This window comes from Monomorium pharaonis, chromosome 9 (assembly GCF_013373865.1).
Source record: "Monomorium pharaonis isolate MP-MQ-018 chromosome 9, ASM1337386v2, whole genome shotgun sequence".
In the NCBI taxonomy this organism is placed as follows: Eukaryota; Metazoa; Arthropoda; class Insecta; order Hymenoptera; family Formicidae; genus Monomorium; species Monomorium pharaonis.
In genome coordinates this window covers 7,507,582-7,532,212 of record NC_050475.1, presented here as the reverse complement: position 1 = coordinate 7,532,212, position 24,631 = coordinate 7,507,582, and the positions used below count along the sequence as shown (strand labels likewise).

The following is a 24,631-nucleotide window of genomic DNA, read 5'->3' as shown; positions in this document are numbered from 1 at the left end:
ATGCAATAAGCAATTAAGCTTACTCACCAATTACGCCGCTCCGAGAAGTTCCTTCGTTTTCTCCAATCTCGCTCAGAAATTCCCGTCTAGTTATGTGGCATCGTCCAAAGATAAACAAATTCCAAACGTCGCACTCCAATCCAGTCCCGGCACTCCTCCGGTGTTCGCACCATCCGACCACTTCTCTGAAATCCGAGGTCCGATTTTGAACGACGCGTTGCTACACCAGCGCGACACCGCGCGTGCGCGATTCGCGGTGCATTTTTTACCAAATCGAATTTTCGCCAACGTCCAGTTAATTGAATTAATCATCGCGCGTGTCGCGTTAAACGATTAAACGGCCGGTCGGCCGACGATCAGTCTCGCACTCCCGATGGACACTCGAAACTCACGAATTATGCGGTACGCGCAACGACGGCTTACTCGTAATTACCGATTCGATGGAGAGAGGGCAGGAATTTGAATATGCGCTTTCAGCCAGTTTCACGAAGTAACCTCTGTCGTCACGTTTGCTCGCGATTCGCGGGACGAACAGTGAGCGCTGCAAGAACCGTCCGTTTTCGCTCAACATTCGCGTACCTACCACGAATGCTTTCGACAGTTATTCACGTGCGAGTAGTTCACTTGAAGTAAGAGAGATAGCCATGAATAGTACGCCGAACGACGACTTCACGCTGACGGAAGAAAGACACGAAAGAGACTAACATGGCTGTACGCATGCTCGCGCACTACCGTCTTGCCTGTGGGTAACTTACCTGTGGTAATTTTTATTGAATTTTGAATACTTTTGTATAAAAATTATATATTATATTATGCTGTATAATATATAACATTATGTAATATTGTATAATATTATAATATTATCTCGGTGGTGTTCACTAGGCCGCAGGTAAAAACCTCAATAATGATTGAAAATTAATTAATTATGTTAATTAATTGAAGTTTAAACTAGAGCATGTGCGCTTTTTGAATAGATGGCATTACGTGCGCAGTAATGTAGAGCGTTAACGCGCTTGTGGTAGCTAAAGGGTTAATTTTGGCTTAAGAAAAAAATCGCATGACTCATCGTTTGTAGTATGATGTATAAACGACAGGTTATGTTAGCATAATGTTATATATGTATGAAAAATGCATGATTGGGTAAGTATATTTTTTTACTAAATTATGTTAGAATGTGGTAAAAGAAGATTATTAATACTGACGTACCACTTTGTTTTTGGATAATACTTTGTATATATAAAATCATTCACTTTGATAGTAATTAAACTTATATGTAATTAAATTATTTTTAAACTATTTTTATATACCATTAACTTTAGCTTGATTTATTTGAAATAAAATGTTAATGTCCAAGCATCTGCTTAAGAATACTATGATTAAAAAACAAACATTTAAAATTAAACTAAATATAATAAAATTTTCATGTAAAATAAATATATTTGTTTAATAACAAAAATGTTTTCAGTTTAAATATAAATTAAGTAATGTTTAACTGCGTATAGAATTGTCTTAATATTTATTTTAATATAATTTTATCTAAAAAAAGAAAAAAGAACTAGTCAAATGATAATAATTGTTCAACGTTTACAAAAATCTGTAATACAGTAGACAATCTCTTCAAACTTTCTCATAAACACTTTTGATAATTTCGATAACTAATTATTCTAAACAAGTTTAAGTAAAACTGACATTGCGATCACGAGTAATGTTATAAGTTGTGATAAAATATAAATACAGTATATTTTAATGTATTTTAAATGGACAAATAAATGCATTGTTTAGTTTTGCTATTTATTTTTTGATAAAAGAAATAGAAAAATTTTTTTTTTAATTGATGCAGTTTATATAAATTATTTTGATAATATTATATATTGTGGATTTTAAAATTTGTTGTAAAAGAGAGTAGTTCTACAAGATAATAATTAAATTACGAAATCCTTAAAGGATTTTACCATTTTAATCCCTACAAGTTATAATATTTTTGTAGGACAGTTTCTACTTGAACACTTCCGTTTAATACTTCAGTCAATTTACGCTTTGCAATGCAAGCCAAACGAACGACCAAGCTACGTACTTTAAAGCTCGAGCAACCAAATAGGATCCGAACACGAGAGAGAGGTGGAGCAAATCTCACGTCTGTGTATTATCATCCTTTTGATGTCCTTCTCAAAGCCGGACCTTGTCGAGCTTACATTCCTCTGCTGTTGTAAGTACAGGGCGGTAGAAGCTATAAATTTCGGCAACCAAGCAAGCGTGTCACTCGCGATTATTATATCGTTTTCTAAAATGCACTATTCTTGAGCTTTATGTCACAAAAATAATGGAATATTATTTACACATTTAGAAAAATTATCTGAAAGACTTTTTTAAATAAATAATAACTAAAATAAAGAATTGCAGATACAAGCACACACATATCACCTTCTCTAATAACGGTTTAATTATGTTTAAAAATACGCCAATTAACTAACAAATGTATCGAAACGTCAAACATATTTTATAATTTTTATAATCTAGACCTCAATCTTACCTAACTAATAAGTTGTGTTTTCCAATAAAAGATTTTATAAAAATGTAATTTTTAGAATAATAATCGAGATACATAAATAACATAATATATGATATTGCCAGGTGCTGCTTTCCGAAGTGAAATTCAAGTGCCATCCCTGTATCGCTGGAATCTGGAGTGTACTGGACAATACAGGGAGACAGTCGCAGCGGGGCTTTATTAAGCTTATTAACGGAACATACAAGGGTAGACGTATCTACGTCGCGGTGGTCGGGGAAAATATAACCACCGAGAGGGACGTGAGGATGGAAGGTAATGGTGGTGGGAAAGCTGTATTTCAACTCGTTTAATCGTAGTGCATACGAGACCTCTATTTGTCGAATCTAATATCGTATAGCTTTCTTCTTCCATTTTTATCGCCACAGTTATCCTTCAAACGACGCGGTAGAATAAAATGAAAGAAAAATATTTTAAGCATAATTTCAATTAACATTTCACGGTGAAATGGTGTATATTTGAACAACTGGTATTCTCGCAATTATCGTTCTATCGTATACGGCCTTGTGTGCCAATAATTATTACATCGACATAATAAGCTTCCATTTATGAGCTTTGTCTGAGTACAATTTCGTATATACAATAAATCAAGGAATGACTTTATGTCTAAGATTAAATGCTAATCCTAAACTTCCAACGCATTTATCTCTAAAAAATCTGTTATTAAATGTGGATTTTTTTCCTCATACATCTAGCATTCATTTTTATTAGAATGCGTTTTTTTATGTTTTATATAACGATCTTTGTACCATCTTGCTGATAAATTTTCTTTTCGACTCTTCCTTGTTTTATCGCGTGTTCCGCGCAAAAGGATTATTAACTGCACGCTTTGTGAATTGACGAAAGACGAATTATATCGAAAACGGAAACGAAAAGAATCATACGGTCACGAACAGATCACATTTTTATTTTTCGTTTCTATTTCTATCACGACTTCTTTTATCATTATAACTCCATTTATATCATTATAACTCCAAATTGTCTAGAAATAATTTTAATGCAGCATTTTCCTTGCATTTCAAAGCAGTGGTTTATACTGGAAATTGTATTAAATTGCAATTTCTTCTCGTGTTGGTAACATTTTTTAGGTTAACTTTTGAAAGCTTTATTTTTGTAAAAAATATAGCCGCTGCAAATATACGTACATACTTAAGAACCGAGGGAGATGAGCGCTCAAATACGTAAGGGCCGCGGTGGATTTGGTGGTAAGCTGACGGAGCAAGAACGGTCCTCGTCTAATCGCATCCCTAGTCCTGATTTAGGACGGGATTTTAATTACGAAGGGTCAGTAAGTGCGGCTGTCCACTTGGCACAAGTATTCCTCCCTTATTTATAGTTCATTAGCTCGGCTTTCGCGTAGAAGGCAAATTAACTTATGCCTAACGTTACATTGCCTTTATCCACCGAAAGAACGTGAATTTTCACCGTTAAATCTCACAATAAAGATGAAGCAAATTACATATTTTAAAATATATGGCCTTCAAGATTTTGTAATATTACTTTACTATTAATCTATAATATTATAAATTACCTAAAAAGTAAATATTTAAAATTATATTTGACAGAAAAATTTATTTACTGATAAAATTAGTGGGAGACGAAACAATTAATTTTATGTTAATAATTAAACGACTTCGCAAAAATTGAATATTTCTACGGAACAAGGAAAAAATCTAATTTTGTAATTATTAAAGGAATCGTAAAGGACGCAGAGAATAATATATTTTATGTAAGCCGACACTTTTCTGAGAAACCAGTCACGATAAGGCGGTCTTGTGAGCTTTTCCGGTGGCGCCGGAAGTGGCACAGTACGTCGCATTGATAAAAATGCGTCAAAAGATTTTTCTATTTGACTGCCCGTTATTAATCTGGTATCTTATACTAGCCTAATGCAGCCATCGCAACCGTAATCTTGTCTTGCAGTTGAGTAGTCTTTTCGATGTCAGTTGAACATAAATTAAATTCACTAAATTAATCTAAACATTAATTACTTCTTGATAGTATTTTTTTAGTGTACAATATTAAAGATAAAATATATTTAATTTAATATACTCAAGATTATTATTCGACATAAGCATTATTCGATTAATTAGCAATTCTGTAAATCAATTCGTTAATTCTTCACATACACGTCGAAAGAAAAAGTTTGATATATGTGACTATAATTAAGTATTAAAATAATTGTAATTAGGAGCTCCATTTATATACTTATTACTGCTATAAGTTACAAACTATTCGTAATAATATACAATGTGTTACACTGAAAAAAATAGTAATAAATACTATTTTTGTAATATAGTTGGTATGAAATTAATATTATTTTAGCAACTATATTTAAATTAATTGTAAACTTCTTTTTGTTGTGTAACATATTGTATATTATTATTACCAATATTATAGCAATAAAATAATGACTATAGCAGTAATTATGACAATAAAGATGCTAATTATAATTATTTTAACATTCTAGTTATAGTCATAAATGTTAAACTATACTATTTTCTCGGTGTATGCGTAAATTTTAGAGTCGACGCTTCTGATCTATTCGAAATGTGACTAATAAGAAAAACGAGTTAATGTTCGAAAGAATTCGAACGAGTTAATGTCTTAATTCGTGCTCATACGTTGTTACTTGTGTAACATACAAATAATGCGGTCGCAGCGGTTGCGGTTTCGCGATTGATCGTAGTGCCGATTTTTGCGGCGATTCCGAACATTTTGCGACGCGGATAGGCGAGCGATTGATAAATTTATCCCTATACACAAGGAGCACATCCAAGGGGTTAATCACCTATATTCTTGCGAACACGGCAAACCACATCTGCCTTCTCGATTACGCTTCAGCACAGACCACAACGCAATAAACAGTAGCATCTTGTGACCGCGATTCAGAATTTTTGGTGAACCTGAGATACGATGAAACTTTCGAATAGATCATATAAAGATCTTAAAAAATGAAATAAACAGTAATACGGGATAAGCCTGGAATACTGACCATAGAATTGAGCAAGCTAAGATATCGAAATGTATTCACACACCCAATGTATTCATACATAATCAAAATAAGAGAAATTAGAATGTTTCGTACTTATTTATCAAGTTCTTCTTGACCTAATATGCAAATACATAATTTGCAAAAATAAATATATAATAGCAAAAAATATATACATATTAATAAAAAGAAATTCAAGAATGTATTAAGAGATAAATGTTTTCTTGAGAGTCGCAACAGTAAAAATTGAAGAAAGAATGTGATCTATTTTTGTAAAAAAAACTGCATACTATTTTGTCGTTAAGTTTGTGTATAAGTTGTGTGTAAAATATTAGTCACGGTTGTCAAACATTCAAATCAATATTATCCAAAGTGTAATAGCCCAAAGTAAAGAAAGGGAAAAGATGGAAAAGAAACGTAATTTATGTTTTGCAAATGCTGTTTATTTGAAAATATATACTGTTACATAGAAATATATATTTCCAAATATTGTTTATTTGAAAATTTGGAAACTCGTTATAACGAGCTTGAGTTCTATTTATATGTTTTCAAATAAACAGCATTTCTGATATTTTTGGTACTGACCGATAATTAATATAGATGATAGATAAATTGTATTAACAATTTCTTTGAAGTTTGCATAAAATTACGTATAATAAAATTTTCATCGTTTGACATTACGAAATGTAAGAGAAAATATACCCATTATTTGAACAACACTTCATCCATTCTATTTAATCAATAAATTATGAAACTACATAATCTGTTAAAATCGAATCGAGCCATCTTGACAAGTCAGTAGTTTCTTCAAAAATAAATGAAAATTATTTAACACACAGCACATGTTTGATTGTTGAAGAATATCGTTCCTTTGAAGCATTATTTTAATATTCCGACAAGAAGCATTGAGATCCAAGCTTCCTCGAGAATGGAAAAGGGGTCAAGAGAAGCAGGAGGTGGAAAACGGTGGAGGCGCGCAAAGGAACAAAATCGCGGGGGTGGGGCAAGCGGTGCATGACGCGGGAGAGTTCGACCCCTCTACCTGCTTCCCCAACGTGAGGCTCCGCCTCCAGAAAGCCGAATGACGTCACACAGACACTTGTTACGCCTTGCCGTTGCTTGATAGTATGCTGTATCGCTGAGATTTTGTGTATATAAACCAGAAAGAAACTGATCAATACGTCGACACATCCGTGCACCGAAGAAATATTTCTTCCCCAAATTATTTCTTCCCCCTTCAAATCGTAATCGGATTTTTCTTAAGAAAATCTTTTAATCAAGTCTGTAATTTATATTACATACGAGCAAATTAATTTTTATAATATATCAAAAATTGCGAAAAATGAAAATATATAAAAGGCTGTATGTTATATATTTATAAAGTAAGAAATGAAATTCTAACACTTTCAATACAGTCACGTTAAATACAAATACATTATTTGTAAATGTTCTTAATTCAAGTTACATCATGGTGGACAAGTTTAATGGGAGATTCGTCGCTGGCTTGCTATCACAGCCGCGAGGCCTCTACATTCGCGCATTCTCACTTCGCTAGGAAAGGAGAGGGGAAGGCTCGCTCGAAGGCTGGCCTCGTCGTATCGCGGCCGGTAGGAGGCTGGGTCATCCCGAGAGATTACGCGATAACGTTGAGAATTTTATCAGTACTTCCCCCTTATATCGTCAGGAAAGAGGTAGTCTAAGCGGCGATTAATCGCCGTCGGTTAGACTACCTCTTTCCTGACGATATAAGGGGGAAGTACCGATAACATTCCACAACCGATAACATTCTACAGCCGATGTACTTTGAATCGACATATCAAAATCCCAAAGTTTTTTTTATTCGTCAGGTGAACTAGCGTCGTCTATCCTCAGAACTCAAAAATTATATCGCTTAAATATGCGCATATGTATGCGCACAATCGCGAAATCGCGACGCGCGCAAGAAAAATGTAAACGTTCGCGCTGACACACGGGGAATCCCACGTACGAGTTTATCCCGACGTACATCCCGCGTGCGCGTATGCGCCCGCTCCGTAATCTGGGAAATTTGCAAACGTCAAAGCGTCGCGTAATTTCTCCCGCGTAGAGCTAACGGTTCCACCTATTCGTCGCCGACGACGGGGGCGGAAGCGCCGCCGCGAGAAGAGGGAACGTCTCCTTGCAACACTCCTTGCACTCCCGGAGAGATTCCGCGCCGCGCGGAGATACGTACGTCGCGGTGCGAAAAGTGGCGCGACGTGGGGCGGGCGGGCGGGCGGACGAGCGAGCGGGCGAGCGAGTGAGCGAGCGGTGGGTTCGCGCGCACCGTGGTGGGAGCGTATAGAGCCCGTTCCCGCCGCCGAGGGGCGTCAGTCCGGGGGCAGAAGCGGGTGCGGAGGCGGGGGTCCAGAATCGCCGCGCGGGGCTTAGGCCGTCCCGGGCCGCTTACGCGCGCGGAGGAACACGCGGTCCGCACCGCGCGGCATTACGTCGCGCACCGTCGACCGCGACTGACGTACGCGCCGACCGACCGCTCGCTGCACCGCCGCTCATCATCGCGCCCGATCGTCGGCACGATCCGAAAGGGAATGTCAACTGATTATGTAGGGAAAGTGCGCCGTTTGCCCAAGTGTAACGCCACATATATTTATATCGAATTCGAGGAATCGTCGCCTGCGTCATCCCATTAGGCGGCAACCTGTAGGAATAGAAATTGCGACGGATGACTTGGCTAGTGCCGATGACGACAGTGCTTTTAAAGGGACACGTAGAAATATAAGAGGAAAAGGAAATGTTTATGTAGTGACGAGAGAAATGCTGGTGGACTATTTAAAACAGATTAAATGTTAATGAACTGATGACAGACAGTGACGATGTACTTCGAATTGCCGGTTGTCTCTACGATCGCGCGTCGCGCAAGAAGAAGTGCAACGGTACATCGCGAGGCTCACAATCGGTTGAAGACAGCCGCCGCTCTCGATCGTGGATCAAGACCGGAACGCGATTCTGCCGTGTTAAGCCTGTAATGACACGATCTCGCGACCGATCATGAAAATCGACGCGATCGAGAAGAAGAAGAAGGAAACGATCGATCGATATTACGTGCAGCCGTGAGACGACCTGGTAGCTGAGGCACCTGAGATCAAGTCGCCTCCGTCTTCCGTATAGCGGGGTAAGTGAAAATCACGACGTCCCGGCCGGGGGTTGCGCACTTGGGCGACGACGAGGGGCGGCTACTGGCCGATGGGATGCATCTACCGGTGGGTTCCGTGGGCTGCGGGGAGAATTACGGCACCGTTGGATCTCACGAAGGCGCCGGCCCGTGCGGTCCCTCCCTGGCGCCGCTGCAGGGTGTAAACAGCAGGTACCACCAAGTAGACGACGCCGACGCCGGAGGTGGAGGCGGCGAAATGAGCGAGAGTGCCGCCGTCGGCGAACTATGGTGGACCGAAAGGCTCGTCGGCGAGGCGCAGGCCGAGCATCCCGGAGAACTGGTCAGGACAGGTTGGTTGCCGCCAGTTCTCGCTAACAATGTCGATTAAGAAGAATTTATTAGATGCGAAAGCAAGATCTTCTTCTTTTTTTTCATATACTCTTCTTTTTAATTGTATCGAGCAAACACTCTTACTCTAGTAGCAAAAAATATTGCATTACAAGTAATGTTATCCCACATATTGATCTAATATTGTAAAGTAAACGCTTTATCTTACATAGCCAATTTGATTATTGTATAAGCGTCAATATTGATTCAATATTGGTTCAACATTAGGGCCAAGTTAGATTATTCTTTTTTTGATATTTGACTTTAATTCGAAATTCTAATTTGGAATTCATATTTTACGACCAATATCGGCGTTACATTGAGAAATAATGAGAAAACATTGATCAATACATTTCCAATATAACCAATATTTAGTCAATGTATTACTTAATCTATTTGCTACTAGGTCTATACGTTGTACGCTTCCATATATTCTCGTTGTTGTCTTACTTTTCCTTGTTAAATTCTTTTGATTCCCACACATTAATCAATTATCTTTTTATTAATTTTCCCACGTTTTAAGATAAAGCTTCCTGTTTTTTTTTTTATACTAAAAGAATGTGACTGGATAAAAATTTATTTATTACTAAAAATTAATTGATTAGCATTAAAATATAGCTTAGCTTGTAAGTTCATTATGATTTTTATTTAATTTTATCTAATTGTAATATTTTTCTTTATATTATCTTAATTTTATCTAATTGTAATATTTATCTTTATTTTACACGCTTTGTTAAACCAACACAAACCAACTAGAGAGATCCGGCGATTCTGTATACTGTATGTGATAATCTTTTGTTTCAGGATCGCCGTACTTTTTGTGCAGTCAGCTACCGACGCACTGGCGATCCAACAAAACGCTTCCGGTGGCATTTAAAGTGGTTGCCCTCGGCGAAGTTGGCGATGGCACTCTGGTGACAGTTCGCGCTGGTAACGACGAGAACTGTTGCGCCGAACTGCGAAACTCCACCGCGTTGATGAAAAATCAAGTCGCCAAATTTAACGACCTCAGATTCGTCGGCAGGAGCGGCAGGGGTGAGTTCCTTCGACACTGTCGTCATTTTTCGTTATTCTCTTTAAACTCTTAAACGCATTCAACAAAAGAAATATCTCTATAGCACGTCTAACGGCGGTTAAAGACAGAAGACCTCCGCTTTTGCGCTATGCAAAAGAGCCGTACTGACATTCCAATTATCCTTACGGAAACAATTTGCTATTTACCTTTGATCATATCGAAGTTCATAAGAGAGAGAAATCTGCTGCATCGTTGTGTGTCAGGACGGGCAAAAGCGCGTGCCGCGATTTCCAGCCCTCTAAAATCACGGTTATTGTAATCATCATCATCGTGCGCCACCCTCGCGTCCATCCTCGTGTGTCCCCATTCGCGAGAGTTCCCGCTCTCCTGCCACCCCTCTCCCCCCCCCCTCCCCCGCAGAGTCATTACTCGATGTCTGCCGCAAGCCCCAACCGAGCATTCGAAACAACTGGCCGTTAATCAGAAATCATCCAACGGATATAGACGGAGAGGGACTTGCCAAAATCAACCGACGCTGCCGATCGATGCTCTTTACTTGTTTAATTTTCGACCTTAATTTTCTAGCCCCGCCGTGTGCTCTTTTGCGCAAGTATTAACTGATAAAGCGTTATGTCAAACTGACGCGATAAAATACAACGTTGCTACAACTTTTTTTTTGTAATTATAATGTAATGAAAACGTAATGAAAATTATGTATGTATTTGATAGGAAGAAAAATCTCGAGTTACCTTATTTTTCTTACGAAACCTTCATAGCTGCACATTCGACCTCATTTGCACTTTCGAAATATCGATTCCCCGGCCTATAATAATTATTCACGGATCAGCAGGCGGCTTTGTCAAAGCCTACAAATGCATTTTGCACCCCACGATCCGGAGGGCGCGTTTATGAATTAACGGGTCGGACTGCTCGTACAGCGGCGGGATATTCGTCCCGTAGCGCGTCATCTATCTTTCATTTGATTTGATCATGAAGTGCAGGGTCAGCGATTTTCGTCCTCCTCTTCCTCCTCCTCCTCCTCCTCCTCCTCCTCGACGCATAGATGCATCGAAGTCCCCGGAGTCAATTAGCGAAAGAGACACTTCCCTCGTCCGAAATCCTTCGATCCCTTTGTCCGTTTTTCGGCTCGTTGTTACATGTTTTTTTTTTTTTTTCCTACCGTTCCAATCTCTCCCCGATAATCCATAATACTCAATTTCGGCGATTGACCAAACCGCTCTCGGTGTGTTGATACCGGCCACCACCACCACCACCACCACCACCATCACCACCACCATCGGGGCGGACCGGCCCTCCTGTATCATCGAGGTTTTGTTTCCGCGACTTATTAATTTGATTGAATTGCATCGCATCGGCCGGCAAACTGATTCGCAAGAAATTGCAGCGAGGATTTTAAAACGGGCGAGCGGCCACGAAAAATCGGCCGCCGCCTCCGCCCGATTAAAAAGAGCGATCCCCGCGCGCGCTCGCTCGCTCGCGTGTTTGCCGGCAACGCGACGAGATTATTTTTCCGGCGACTTCGCGAGAGAGTGCCGCCGGAGGGCTGGGGAATATATCCCTCTCTCACCTCCGATTTTTCTCACCGCACAATTTTCTCCGGCGGCGTACATATATCTGATTGAAATTGCTTTTACACGTGTCTTCCGTTGTCACGTAAGGGATTACAGCTCCACCGATCGCGCACACCTCGCCGGTTTATTACCTCTAATCAGCCGACTATTAAAGTCAGCCTGCGTTAATGAGGAAATAACGCGAGATAACCGCAGGCCGGTCGACGATCGTTTTTTCCTTTCATTCAAAACCGTTTATAACCCGGCGAAACGTCGAAACCGCGCCGCTTCGAGAGGAGACGAAACCGAGCGTGAGCCGCGCGCTTAGAAGGTCCCGGCGGATTATCGCTCCTTGCGTATTTATCCAGCGGAGGAGCGGGGCCGATCCTCCTAAAAAACGCACCGTCGTCGGAAAGAAAACGGGATTATGGTAGCGTCCCGAATCAAAGGGCGGGGGGGGGGGCGACCGGAGGCTGAAACGAACGACGACGGCCGTTCCATCATCATCGCCCGGGGTCGAGAGCGGCCCGTGCCTATAATTAGTAATATACCGCAGTCTATATCGACACGGCTGAAATTACCACCGATAGTAATTATTTGACAATTGCAGAGACATCCTGTTGGGAGACTCTGGGACCTCCGCTCCGTCCCTACCACCGACGTGTGCGTCTCCCCCCTCCCCCCCTCCTCTCACCCCCTCGTCCTTCCCCTTCAGCTATCCACCCCCTTTTAGCCTTTCTACCCCGTACGTTGCTGCTCGCTTAGCCCTACGCGATCCTCGTCCCCTCCGCTCCGTCGCCACGAGTATTAACGGACGGTTTCGAGTGGTTTCGGGCGGTTGTGTGTGGGCGGTTTGGGTTGGCGCGCTCATCTCACCGTCGGTGTATTGCCAACGCACCGACACACATACGCACACACGTACGCACACGCGCCCCGGGAGGGAGAGAGAGAGAGAGAGAGAGAGACACGGGAGAGATCGTGAGTAGTCAAGCGGTGATGCTGCTGCACGTTATATAGGTGCCACATACGCGTGGCCCGGTTTTGTCTGTCCGTCCGTCCGTTCGCCCGCCCGCCCGTCCGTTCGTCCTTCCGTCCGTCCGTCCGTCCGTCCGTCCGTCCGTCCGTCCGTCCGTCCGCCCGTCGTTCGCGAATGCACAGGCCGAGTCCTGTCTCTGCAGATGACCGTTCCCATCATCGAGTATTAACCGCAGGTTCGGACGCTGGAGAGGGGAGTCGGCTGTGCGGCATTATTAGCCCCAAATGCGATGGACTCGGCCGGGGGAGAGGGGAGGTCTAGCTGAACGCGTGACCCTACCTCCACCCGCCACCTCTTCCTGCTCCCCTCCTCCTCCTCTCCGTCCTCCTCTTCCGACTTTGGTAACTTCGGATTTTCCACGATTTTCCAACTGGACGTCTTAAATCTTGCAAATTTTTTCAATTAATCCTACAAAAGCTCGTAATCAACCCGAGTTGGCTCCAATTTTGTATACTCGATCGAGTACTCGCGAAGAGTCAGACCGTCCCAAGGAAATTTTGGGGGGAAAAAATCTATTACGCTCGTTGTCCAATTGTCTATTTCTGCAAAAAAAAAAAAAAAAAACATATCACGCTGGAGGAATCGCCTTTTGACGCAAAAATTCGAATCGACATCCCGAAACGATGCTCTTTGCACGCGACAGATGAACGATGACGATGGCAATGACGGCCGCGGGAGGTATCCTGGGACCGGGCGGAGGGTGCAACGGGGGGGGAGGGGGGAGAGGGAGGTTGGTTCTATCGCGGAAGAGCGGAGAGGGCTGCGATATAACTGGGATATAACGCCATGTAGCTCTGCAGTCAGTTGCAGTTCCCGAGGGGTAGCGCGGGGGCCGGCGGTGTTTGATGCCGGTTATCATGTTGACAGACACAGCGAGGTGGAACTGGGTGTACCAAGGGGAGACAATTACAAATCGTTGACATTTACGCCAACACAAACGATTGCATGTCCGCGGCGCGTTAGGTATCGTCTCTTTTGGGCGTAAACAGCAGTCTTGGTCGTGTTTCGTTTCGTCATATTGGACAAGTTGACACCGTGAGTTTCGGCGAGCGGTCCCCGCGGAAATAGCATGGCATCGTACGAATTGTTTTCGTCAAGTTATCGCCTGCTACACGTCGGCCGGCACGGCAGCCCGTACCGCTAAAACATATACCCGAACTTCTCCGTTTCTAATTCCGGAGAACGTAAATAACGGAGAGGGAGAAAGGCTAAGCCCGGTGTAAATTTCACGCCGTGCGAGAACGAACCCTCGTCTGAGAGGGACAATCGGTCGAAAGGGACAACTGGCTGCTTCTCCTACGGAAGAGTTGCGAAAGAGCGGCGAATTACCGAATGCATATTAACGCGCGATGGGCCGTTTAAGAACGCGTAGTCAATCTCTCCGACGGACGTTTATGGAGAAGGAATTAATATACCGAGCCTTCAACTTCCAGACCTTCACCGATGATATATGTACACGACTGCTCCACCCCCGAGTATCCACTCCTCCTCTATTATCTTTTAACGTGCTTAAGAATACCGAAGCTCCGTTAAGATCTAATAGACACGGGCATAATTGCAAAGTCGCAAATTATAAATTAGACCTCACCTCTGTCGCATTTAATCAGAGATAAAAACGAATGTATTTATTAGCGTTTAATTGATAAGATAAATGTACAGAAACTGCATATATGTAAAATGTGAACGCGCAGAAAAATATTAAATATTCTAAAATGTATTTATATTGAAAGCAGAACATTTTAAAAAGTTTATAAACATCGATTTAGAAACGCTTTTAGTTGTTTAGGTGTCAGAAATTTTATTGTGAAACAGCGGAATACCTTGAATCGAAGCAGTTGATAAAAACTGCTGTGTTTATGTTTAAAAATTATATAGTTTGAAGATGAGTAAATAATGATAAAGTCAATTTGCAAAATAATTTATGTGATATTTATACGGTTCTACTTTTTATTCATAGAATTATATGATTTTTCACATAATTGCGATTCATCTAATTCTTTTGCATACAAAAATGCTAAAGGAAAGTTGTAAGAAAATCGATAGTTTATGCGATATTTTATACTTATACTCTGGCATGTTTTGATATAAAATCAATTGCTTTGTTTTCTAAATATTTTTAAATTTTAATAAAATTCCTTCCCTCTGTAAATTTTCTTAAACAATGAAAACATTTTTTGTTAACCGCTTCAGTTTCAAGATACTCGCGTATACATTTCTGTTTTACAATAAAAATTCTCTTATCTAAAAAACCAAGCATTTATAGATCCGTACTTATATGTATAATTTTTTTTTTAATGTTTGTCGATGAAAATACGTTTTAGAATACTTGATACTTTTTTGTGTATTTACACCTTTTTCATACATCTGTATTTTCATCTATCAATTAAAAGACAAAAGTGAGGACTTGTCTATATTAATTTGCGTTTCTAGATCCATCGATCCAAGTTTATATAAACTTTTCGTAATGTTTGGACGATGAAAATACATCTGTAGAATATTTGAAACTTACTTTGTTCATGAACTGTAAATACAAATCTAGAATGTCTAATTAGTCTAATGAATGAGACTTTTTTTAAGTAATAATTAAGTATTTTACGAGAATACGAGTTTTATACATAAAAATTCCGTGGGTCCTTATTAGTGTCGCGATTTTATGAAGAGATTGTCTAATTTAACTAAATTGAAACAATAGAAACCAGTAAATTAGCGATGATATAACGCAAACTGGTTTAATATGCAAACAATATTATTCTCTGTGACAGGAAAGAGCTTCAGCATCACCATCACCGTGTCGACGACGCCACCCCAAGTGGCGACCTACACGAGGGCGATTAAGGTGACCGTCGATGGACCGCGAGAGCCGCGATCGAAAACGAGTAAGTGGAACACACGACACTTTATGCCCGACGGTTTCGCCCGCGAGATCCATTCCCCCCCGGCGCGAGCGGCCCGTCGGGGATTCTCGGAAAATGTACCGATAATTCAACGAAAGTCCCCGTGCGCGGTAATGGGGAGTCATTACCGAGCAGATGGTGCGCGATGATGCAGTGGTCGACGTGCGTATCGCGCTTGATGCGTGTTTCGGGTCGGCGTGTGCTATCCGCGCGCACCTATACACACACACACACACACGCGCGCGCCACGCGCTTGGGTGAGACAATGCAGCTTTCACAGTGTGCGTGTGCGCGCGCGCGCGCGCGTTTGTGCGCTAACCCCGGATACGCTAACTCACTTACGCTAATTTGCCGCGGAAACACCCCCGAAAAATTACTAAAACATTCTGCTAGCGGACTCATTATTGGTCGGGCGAAATTGATAGAATCACGCGAGTAACGTGTGCAGCAAAAGAGTCGGAACGGCGAGGGCGGAGGGGGGGGGGGGGGAGAGGGAGGGAGGGTGGCCGGGACGACCGACCCTTCCAGTTTTATAAACTCCGCGTCGCGTCGGATCAGAAGGAGATATCTCGCGGCGCGCGCTACGCTCGCAGTAGCGGCCGACGATATTCAGCCCGACACCTATTTTCGGATGCATCCGCGGCGAGCAAAAAAAAATGGTCGTTATTTCGATATCAGATTAATAGCCGTTGCGGAGTTAACCGCGAAAACGGCAGTTTTTTGCGGGCGTTTCGCATTTGTTGTATAAAGTATTGATGGAGGCAGGGCGCCGCATGCGAGCCCGTCGGCCCCACTATTTTTTTTTCGAAATGGCAGAGCGCGATTGATTTTACTGTTGTTTTTACTGCTTGACTCAGGCCGCGTGTCGGGCGGGGGGGGGGACCAGGTGCAAAAACGCGTGAATCTCGTCAATTTTCCAGCCCGGCATAAAGTGCACTTAACGAAGGAGTTAAAGTTTCAAGTCGCGTCCATTGGCCATGCTATATCTTTGTGGCGTCCATCGGCGCTTTAGCGCCACCGACAAAGATGATTTTATTCGGTCCATCATCTCATATCATCGTCGACAGATTATTAATTAATTCTCGGTTGAGCCTGCAGTAAAAACTCTTGTGAAGCATGTATATTTGAATCTCTACTATACTCTAATCAATGAAATCAATGAAAATATACTGACTTTTAGTGCTATTCTTATAACTTATTAATTAGTGAAATAAATGCATTAATCTTTCGGTGATAATATACTAATCCCAAAGTCTAGTACACTAGATAATGAACACTCATTAAATTATCACAATTATAAGTGTAACACTGTAAATCAGTAAATAATACACTGATTGCTATTTAAAGAGTATAAAGACAAACTATTTGAAAATGTCGAATTCAACATATACAATTCTATAAAATGATATAAACAAATTAATATTATTTTTACCTTACAATAAAGAAACCATTTATTATTAATATTCATTCTAATAATAATTACATTGTTAAAAGTAGATTTGGCGGAAAAAAATTTAGAAAACGTTTACCGAAATAATAAAATGCTCCAAGATCCACGTAATAATACAAATTTAATAGTCTTACTCATCTTTATTTAATTCTCGAAACTAAAAAAGAAGATAAGAAATGAGTTAAATCCGGATTATAATTCATCTGTAATAAATGCTGAAAATAAATATTAATAATCTATCAAAAACTAACATATTTATATAAGTACAGAAATAATTGGACATCCAATCGAGTGGGTGTTTTTTTTCTGATAATCCGTTTTAAGGGCGAGGTTCGTTTACGCCGTTTAAACGCTGTCGGTTTTGTTCGAGACAGACCGGACGTCGCCGTCGCCGACCTACTGGCCCTTTCCGAGCCGAGAGAGAGAGAGAGAGAGAGAGAGAGAAAGAGAGAGAGAGAGAGAGAAAGAGAGAGAGACGACGCGCGGAGACGAACGCGCGTGTCGCGTGGCACGGAGCGCGTTTCGCGGAATAGAACACGCATGACGACATATTGCATATATACACGGGGTTTGGCCGTCGCCGATGGCGTGCCTCATCGGCCGGCACGCATCGGCCGGGGAGACACAATCTATGCAGCGTACGAAAGCCGTCGTGCAAAACAACCGGCAGCGCTTTCATTGTGCTGCCAACAATGCGCGACGCCCGATGCCCCGCAGACACCTGCCGGGCTCTCATTATTGCGTGCATAATCGCAAGCTTTTTGTTATCGGAAATCATCCCCCTCCGCGCCCCTCGCCCCGCCGCGCTCCGTGTGCCGGCCATAGACCAATATGGCCAATAATCGGGCAATTTTCGTAATTCCCCGCTTCGCAGCACCGGCGAAAGAGTTTAGAATAACGAGTCTTTCCTGTCCCCTAGGAAGAGAGGCGATTCCGGTAGAGGAAACTCTTTCCCCCTCCCTCTCTCTCTCTCTCTCTCATTCAATTCACACGCCATAAATTATAATATGCATTATGATTATAATACGTTCTGTGTGTCGAGAAGAGAGGAGATATGTTTCTAACAATAATATGCGAAATAAATTGCTCCGGGAGGATTGGAACGTAAGGTGAGGTAGTTTTTTTGACTTGCCGTGACAGACGGGTCAATGACGACGTTGGAATAATTTGTCAGTTGCCAATAACCGAAACGCCGGCAGCAGGAGCGTAATGCGGGACGAATCGAGCCGCGGGTACGAGTAAATCGAGAACGAGAGAGGCGTCCGCGAAACAAAGTGGCCGCTGCCCGTCACCCGTGGCCCAAAATCATCGAAACGCAAGCGGGCGAAACGATATCGATGGATGGGTGCTGTCAGTCAAAGGTCGAAATTGAATTTGCTTCACTCCGTAATTGATCCATATTTGAAATGTCGTCTATTAGTAGGATGCCATAGATTCGCGAGATGATTTCCCCTTTTGATACCCCGTGCGGGAGGGGGAGAGGGGAGGGAGGCATCGCCCGGCACGTCGCGTTGATGAACCAGATTGATGAACCTTTTTCACTTTCGCGTTTTCCTTTTTTTTTTTTTGTTTTTTACTTTAAGAGCCGACGTGGACGCGGCGCGGTGTTTCTCTTCGAGAAACTCGCGGGACTCGAATTCCGCGTCGTAAAATAACCGATTTCCTTGCTGCCTGGGTCAATCAATCCTAGTTTCGCTTTGCCTCTACAAAATCGTACCTACGTCCGCCAAATCGACATTCTCTTAAATATTGTTTTCGAGAAAACCGATAGCGACGAAAGGAATCATACGAGGCAATTTCGGCAGTTCGGTGGCCGTCAATCAAAATGTTAAAATTGGACCCGGGACTACTTCGCGATTGGATTCGCCTCGTGGCCAACTCTTGATCCTGATGCCGGTCAGAGGAAGGCTCTATCGGCGACCGAAAAGTCCGATTAAAGACCACCTCCTGATAAAGCAAACGTCGAAAAGTGCGGCGGATCTAGCGAGGCTTCCGCTCGGGCGTACACAATCGTAAACAATACTCTCTTCGGAGAGAGAGGAATTATTCGCAGTATATCGCCGCGACGATTTGAAATCAAGAGCGGATGTACCGCGGATATGCGTTAGGAACTGGAAAAAGGGAGCAAAGAAGAATAAAATCTAGGAAACGCCGGATTGGGCGCGCTGGCGTCAAGGAGAACGTAAGACTTGCGGGGCGGAGGGGGAGGCCCCGTTATTAGAGAGGAGGAAAAAGCCGCGCTATTTCCGTCCTCCCGGAACGCCGCCACACTTTGATTAGATAAGTCCACCACTCGTGCCGTGGAGATTGGAATTATTGCTCTCTCTCTCTCTTTCTCTCTCTCCCTCTCTCTCCCTTGCTCTCTCTCCGTTTGCTTCGCACAAGCCAAAGGGACGATTGATGAAGGTGTTATATCACCGTCATTCTTGTTTATTGTTAATTAAATGTTTTTCACGCGTCTATTCGCCAGCGAGCATCTTCTTCCATGCATTCTTCTCTACAACTGGACGATTGCCAGATTGCATTCGTCACGATTACACGTTTCTTTCTGCGAAGAATTCGTTATATATAGTGTGTCTGAGAACTCCACAACGATTATTTTGCCTCCCCTTTCGAAATTTGTCGTGCGCGCGCGCGCGCAGGAAAGCTTCTTGCAGCTAAAGTTCGCGTCTACCTGTTTGACCTCTCGCAAAGGCACTCGAACCGAGAGAGCATGGGGTACACCGGCGGGACTCATCGCCGCCGTAACGTTCCGTTTGGGGCATTATCGGCGTCCAGTACGTGAGAAGTCGTTGGATCCGTGCGGGGCCTTATACACGGGTCCCCTTCGCTTGTAGCGCATCTCCTGGCGCGGGCCGATCGCTGGTAGTCGGTAGCAGGGAATAATCTTGTAGGCATCGGTCAGAGCACTGAAGCTGACCATCTGGGCTCGCCGACAATTTCGTGCAGTTTGTGGTCGAACTTTATTTGTCGTTCGCCCTCGTGGCCGGAGGTGTTTCTCTCTCCCTCTCCATCTCCCGTTTCCCCGTCTTTCTTCTCCCGCTATCTCTCCTTCCTTTTCTCCCTTTCTCCCTTTTTCTTCCCCTTCCACTCTCGAGGAATAACAATTTGCGCCTAGGCTCCCATTCTTCACCGTCGCTGAGACCGTTGAAAGAGAGAAAGGAGAGGAGATTGAGAGAAGCATGAGAAAAAACGAGAAAGGCGGCTACCTCTGTTGCACCGACAGTGTTGCATCGATAAATAGATCTCAGAGTATCCGTCGTCTCTGTATTATCAATACGAAATATGATATTACACTTAATTCTTGTCCGACGTCTTTCTCGTGAAATGTCCACGGACTTGTAACTTTTCGATTCGAAGGTTAACACGTTGTACCTATTATTAGTGCCATTTCGTCTTGTATTTCATCTACAAATTTCCAATTATTATGTAAGCGTACGGGCTTACACACGTGCCGAGTCATGTGCAATGCCATGTAACAATATGCGTATATCGAGCGTGTATTAGTATCCGACGTAATAGGGAATCGGAATACCCGCGTTATGTATACGCCGCGATACTTGGCTCGAGATTCTGTCTATCGGGTTCGGGGCCCCGGATATGCGAGGAATGCTATTGAAGTCTATCAAGGGAAGAGAGGTCGAGTTTCTTCATTATCCCGTTCTATTGGGCTAATGACGTAGACGCGTGCTGGTCAATCTCGCCGATTTTGAGATTCCACGTGTGCGAATCGTGTCAAAGTCCGAACGTAAAAGTCCGGACGTCTGTAGCGAGTCTGTCTAGCGAAAGTCTGTCTCTTGGAGTTGTTCAGCGATTTGTAACCAAAAAAAAAAATATCACCTTTTTTGTCGATACGAATCTTAATGCCGATTGCGATTGCGGAAAGCAAATTTAAATAACCGAAGATTGCGAACGAGCAGTACGATTGCACGGTGTATACATGTGCCGTGAATAACTTTTTTTTTTTAGGGCAGCAACATCAGCAATTTCGCGCACTCGGCCTAGGACAAAGACCTTTTCTCGATGCGCCGACCTCGTTCAGATCCCACCTGCGGGAACTCGAATCCTTCGGGAGGAATAAGCATCACCATCATCACAGCAGCAGTCACTTACACGACCAGCAGACTGGCAACAACGTCACCACGAATTCGGTTAGCGGTGCCTGCACCAACCCCAACAACACCGACCCGACCGCATCACCGGCTTCCAGTACACACCTCGGGGCTACCGGCGGCTCTTCCGTTCATCAGGATTGCTACAAGCGCAGTCCTCAGCACGGCGGTGAGTTCCTGATCTTGCTACTGCTTATTTTTTAACGTTGCGATTGTTTCCAAGTCCGATTTATTTTACGCGAGGCTGTAACGTAATCTCATTAGCATTTACGCGTTGGCAATTGAGTAGAAAAATAGAGATGTCATTTCTATTTAAGACTCATAGTAACGGCATATAAAAATAAAATCTCATTATCATACAGACAGGTACGAATTTTTAAAAGATGCTTTAAAAAATAAAATTATCACTTGTGTCTTGCAATTTTACTGCATAGTGTTTCTTTTTTAAGAAGAATAAAAAGTTTTTAATTTGACAATAATTAGAAATCAAAAAACATAGATCGAAAAACACAATTAATTAAAAACGAGTCTTACTGTGACTTTTTGTGTGATATCTTTTCAAATTTATCAAATTGCGTGTCGAATAATTCTTGAAACACAGTTATAAGCTGACAAAAAGTAACATCACAATAATAACATCATTTAATAATTTAACAAGTTTCTCCTCTCCAAATACGACAAAAAATTTTAGAAATAATATTCAGTCAGAAAGAACTTATTCGGCGCACTTGAAAAGGCATATAAAATCATACAAGAATTATCAGCACAAAAACTATGATGAGATAACACTTGTCTTTAATTAGTTATGTTAACAAGAGTTAGCTTAAACATATTTTTGTGGCTTGTAGAGATAAATTTTGGGGGTAACCTTTATGTCATCGCAGATATCGACACTCGTTTATATTCCAGTGAAAGTTTACGTAGCGCTCGTTCTACTAGTGTTAAGTAGAAACAATATCTCCTAGTTTATTTGTTTCTTTGGCTTGCGATGAATATTCGTCGCTATCATCATCTCGCGCTCTCTTCGCGCAACGTGCCTCGTGAAGAGCGACTCGAGAAACGCATTCTACCCCACCTAACCCTTTGTCGCGAGAGGGTGAAGAGGTAGGAAGAGGAGGAAGAGAGAGAGAGAGCGAGAGAGCCTGGGTCGAGGAGGGAAAGAGAGAAAGATCTTTGCCGTTTCGCGAGGTAATAGTTTCATACCTCGTTCCGGCTCTGCACCCTCTAATTCAACGTAATAACGACATTCAACCTGCCGTTTCCATCTCCCTCTCTGCCCGATCTCTCTCGATGCACCGTTGCGTCGCCGTAGCACCGAGGAAAAAGTGTCCTCCTCCTCCTCCTCCTCCTCCTCCTCCTCCTCCTCCTCCTCTTCCTCGTGGAAGAATGTCGCGATCTGTCGCGAATAAACTGCCGAGAGACCTAGAGGATATTTTCCTCCGTGACAATTTTTCACTCGACAAAAATTTTCCTTTGATAAAGAAAATAAAAAAGAAACAGAATTTGAAAATTACCAGCGACAGCGGATCTTAAGTCGTTCAATTACGGCAGAAAATACGTCTAGAGGTGGCAAAAAAGCTCTGCCATTTCTCTCTTTCTCTCTCTCTCTCTCTTGCGCGCGACGACTGCACAGACATTATTCGACGCGCGCCCGCGCGAGCTCCGCTGTCCTGTCGGGCGGCCTCGATATTTTCGAACTATCGAGATAATTTAGGATGCAAAAAGGCGGGAAGGTCGAGGCAAGGCACTTTATTTCTGCGCGGCTCGTCTCGCATCAGCGGTCTCGACCTGATCAAAGTTAAGTAGACGCGCCTCTGGCTGGTGAGACCTCTTTGAAGCTACGTTGCGGTTTCTCTTTGCCCTAATCTCCTCCTCCGCAACCCCCTCCCCCCCTCCCTCCTCTCGCCAGCCTCCCCCCGGTTTCCTCGCCTCTTCTCGCCCTGCGAGATCGGGGGTCCTCCGTCACACCTTCCGGACTGAGATTTCTCGTTACCCCCCTCGAGACACTTCTATGGATCGACCGTCGTAATTGGCTGGTTTATCCGCCAGGCAAAGCTTAGCATTGCGCGCGCCCCCGAAAGAAAGCATAAAGACTCGTTCGAAGCCGCTGTTAAAATCTAAAAGGCCATCCAAGGATTTAGCCAACGATGCATCTCACTTGCCTTATTCCACTATTCCCTCGCATGAATGGATGCAATCTCCCGGCGGATTCCATTCCATTTACCGCTCATTCATTCGACACTTCTTGCCGTCTTCGCGTCTCTAATGAGCAGTTCCCAACTTTGATGCGCGCTGGACTCTCTCTCGTGCGCGGTGCAAAATGACCGAGTGCGCCCGCGTCAGTGGATGTAATCTTCTTCCACTCGTCGGATTCAGGCGAGAGGAAAGAAGCAGAGAGAGAGTGAGAGAGAGAGAGAGAGAGAGAGAGAGAGAGAGAGAGAGAGAGAGAGCTATCTGTTTTGTCTTTAGCAGCCCCTCCATCCTCGGGTAATTCTTTTCACTCGATTCGGATCTTTCTGCACACCGACGACGGCACACCCGGCATCCTCGTGCACTCACGTACGGCTCACGTACACGTCTGCGTAATACCAGGGATCGATCGGTCGCTTCTCGATCGATCCGGAGCTGGATCCATGTTGTTTTTGCCCTTCGCTCGCGCGATTCTTCCTTTTATCTTCTGTTCGCTTCGCTTGCGACGTTACTGAATCGAACCTATTCGCCTCAACCTCCTTCTCTCCTCCTCCTCTCCGTGACTTCGTCGTCTCGTGATTGCTTTCTAAATCTCACGTACGTGCCGGAAAGTTTTATAAAAAGAAGTGAAATCGTTAAAAATTCTTCCATAAGTATAAAGAGTAAAAATTGTTGTAGAGCGCGGGTAACTACGTGAAATTGATAAGATTACGCTTCAGTAGCTTAGAAAATAAAATACAGAAGTACGAGAGGAGAGTAAAACGCTTCGCAACAACTTTTCACGGCGGCTGCAAATAAATTCCACGATCGCTTTCTGCGCGTGAGTTTCGCAATTCCACGTGTAAATTTCAAAGTACAAACTCCATGCCGGCATTGTCCTTACTGAGAGAGAGTAAAGACGCGCCACGTCGGTCGTACGGTCGGTCGGTCGGTCGGTCGGGTCGGTCGGGAGGTCCCCAAGTGAAGAAAAAAGAGAAGCGAGTATTATTTCTGTCTCTTATAATATAACCGTGTCCGTTGCCCCCCTTGCCCCGCCGAGTCTCATTTCGAGTCATGATCGGGGTAATGAGGCCCCGCGCGCAGTGGCAACGGAGATCCCGGGAGATGATGCGAGAGGAATGAGAGGCGAGCGAGAGGAGGGGAGCGGAGCGGAGCGGATCTCAAGTGATATCAACGTGAAAGGAACGGAGAGGAGGAGTGCCCGTTTGGGCACCAGGAAAAGGAGAAACGCGCGCGGGCGGGAACAGGGGGGAGGGAAGTAAGACGAACGGCGAAGCCACGATGT

The 24,631-nt window shown here is 43.2% G+C and overlaps 2 protein-coding genes across 2 annotated transcripts in view; one reads left to right on the top strand and one right to left on the bottom strand.

Annotated features, from left to right (window-relative positions):
• The window catches only part of LOC105830001 (runt-related transcription factor 1), a 95,288-nt gene extending 95,097 nt beyond the window's left edge, over window positions 1-191 (bottom strand). The window contains exon 1 of the mRNA XM_036292470.1: window positions 28-191. The gene's annotated coding sequence lies outside the window, so the exon portion shown is untranslated. The remainder of the gene's footprint in view (window positions 1-27) is intronic.
• Window positions 192-7,903: 7,712 nt separating this feature from the next.
• Window positions 7,904-24,631, top strand: part of LOC105833419 (protein lozenge) — a 32,629-nt gene continuing 15,901 nt past the window's right edge. The window contains exons 1-4 of the mRNA XM_012675152.3: window positions 7,904-9,041; window positions 9,883-10,113; window positions 15,463-15,576; window positions 21,014-21,325. Coding sequence (XP_012530606.1) covers window positions 8,786-9,041; window positions 9,883-10,113; window positions 15,463-15,576; window positions 21,014-21,325 — 913 coding nt within the window. The 5' untranslated portion in view covers window positions 7,904-8,785. The remainder of the gene's footprint in view (window positions 9,042-9,882; window positions 10,114-15,462; window positions 15,577-21,013; window positions 21,326-24,631) is intronic.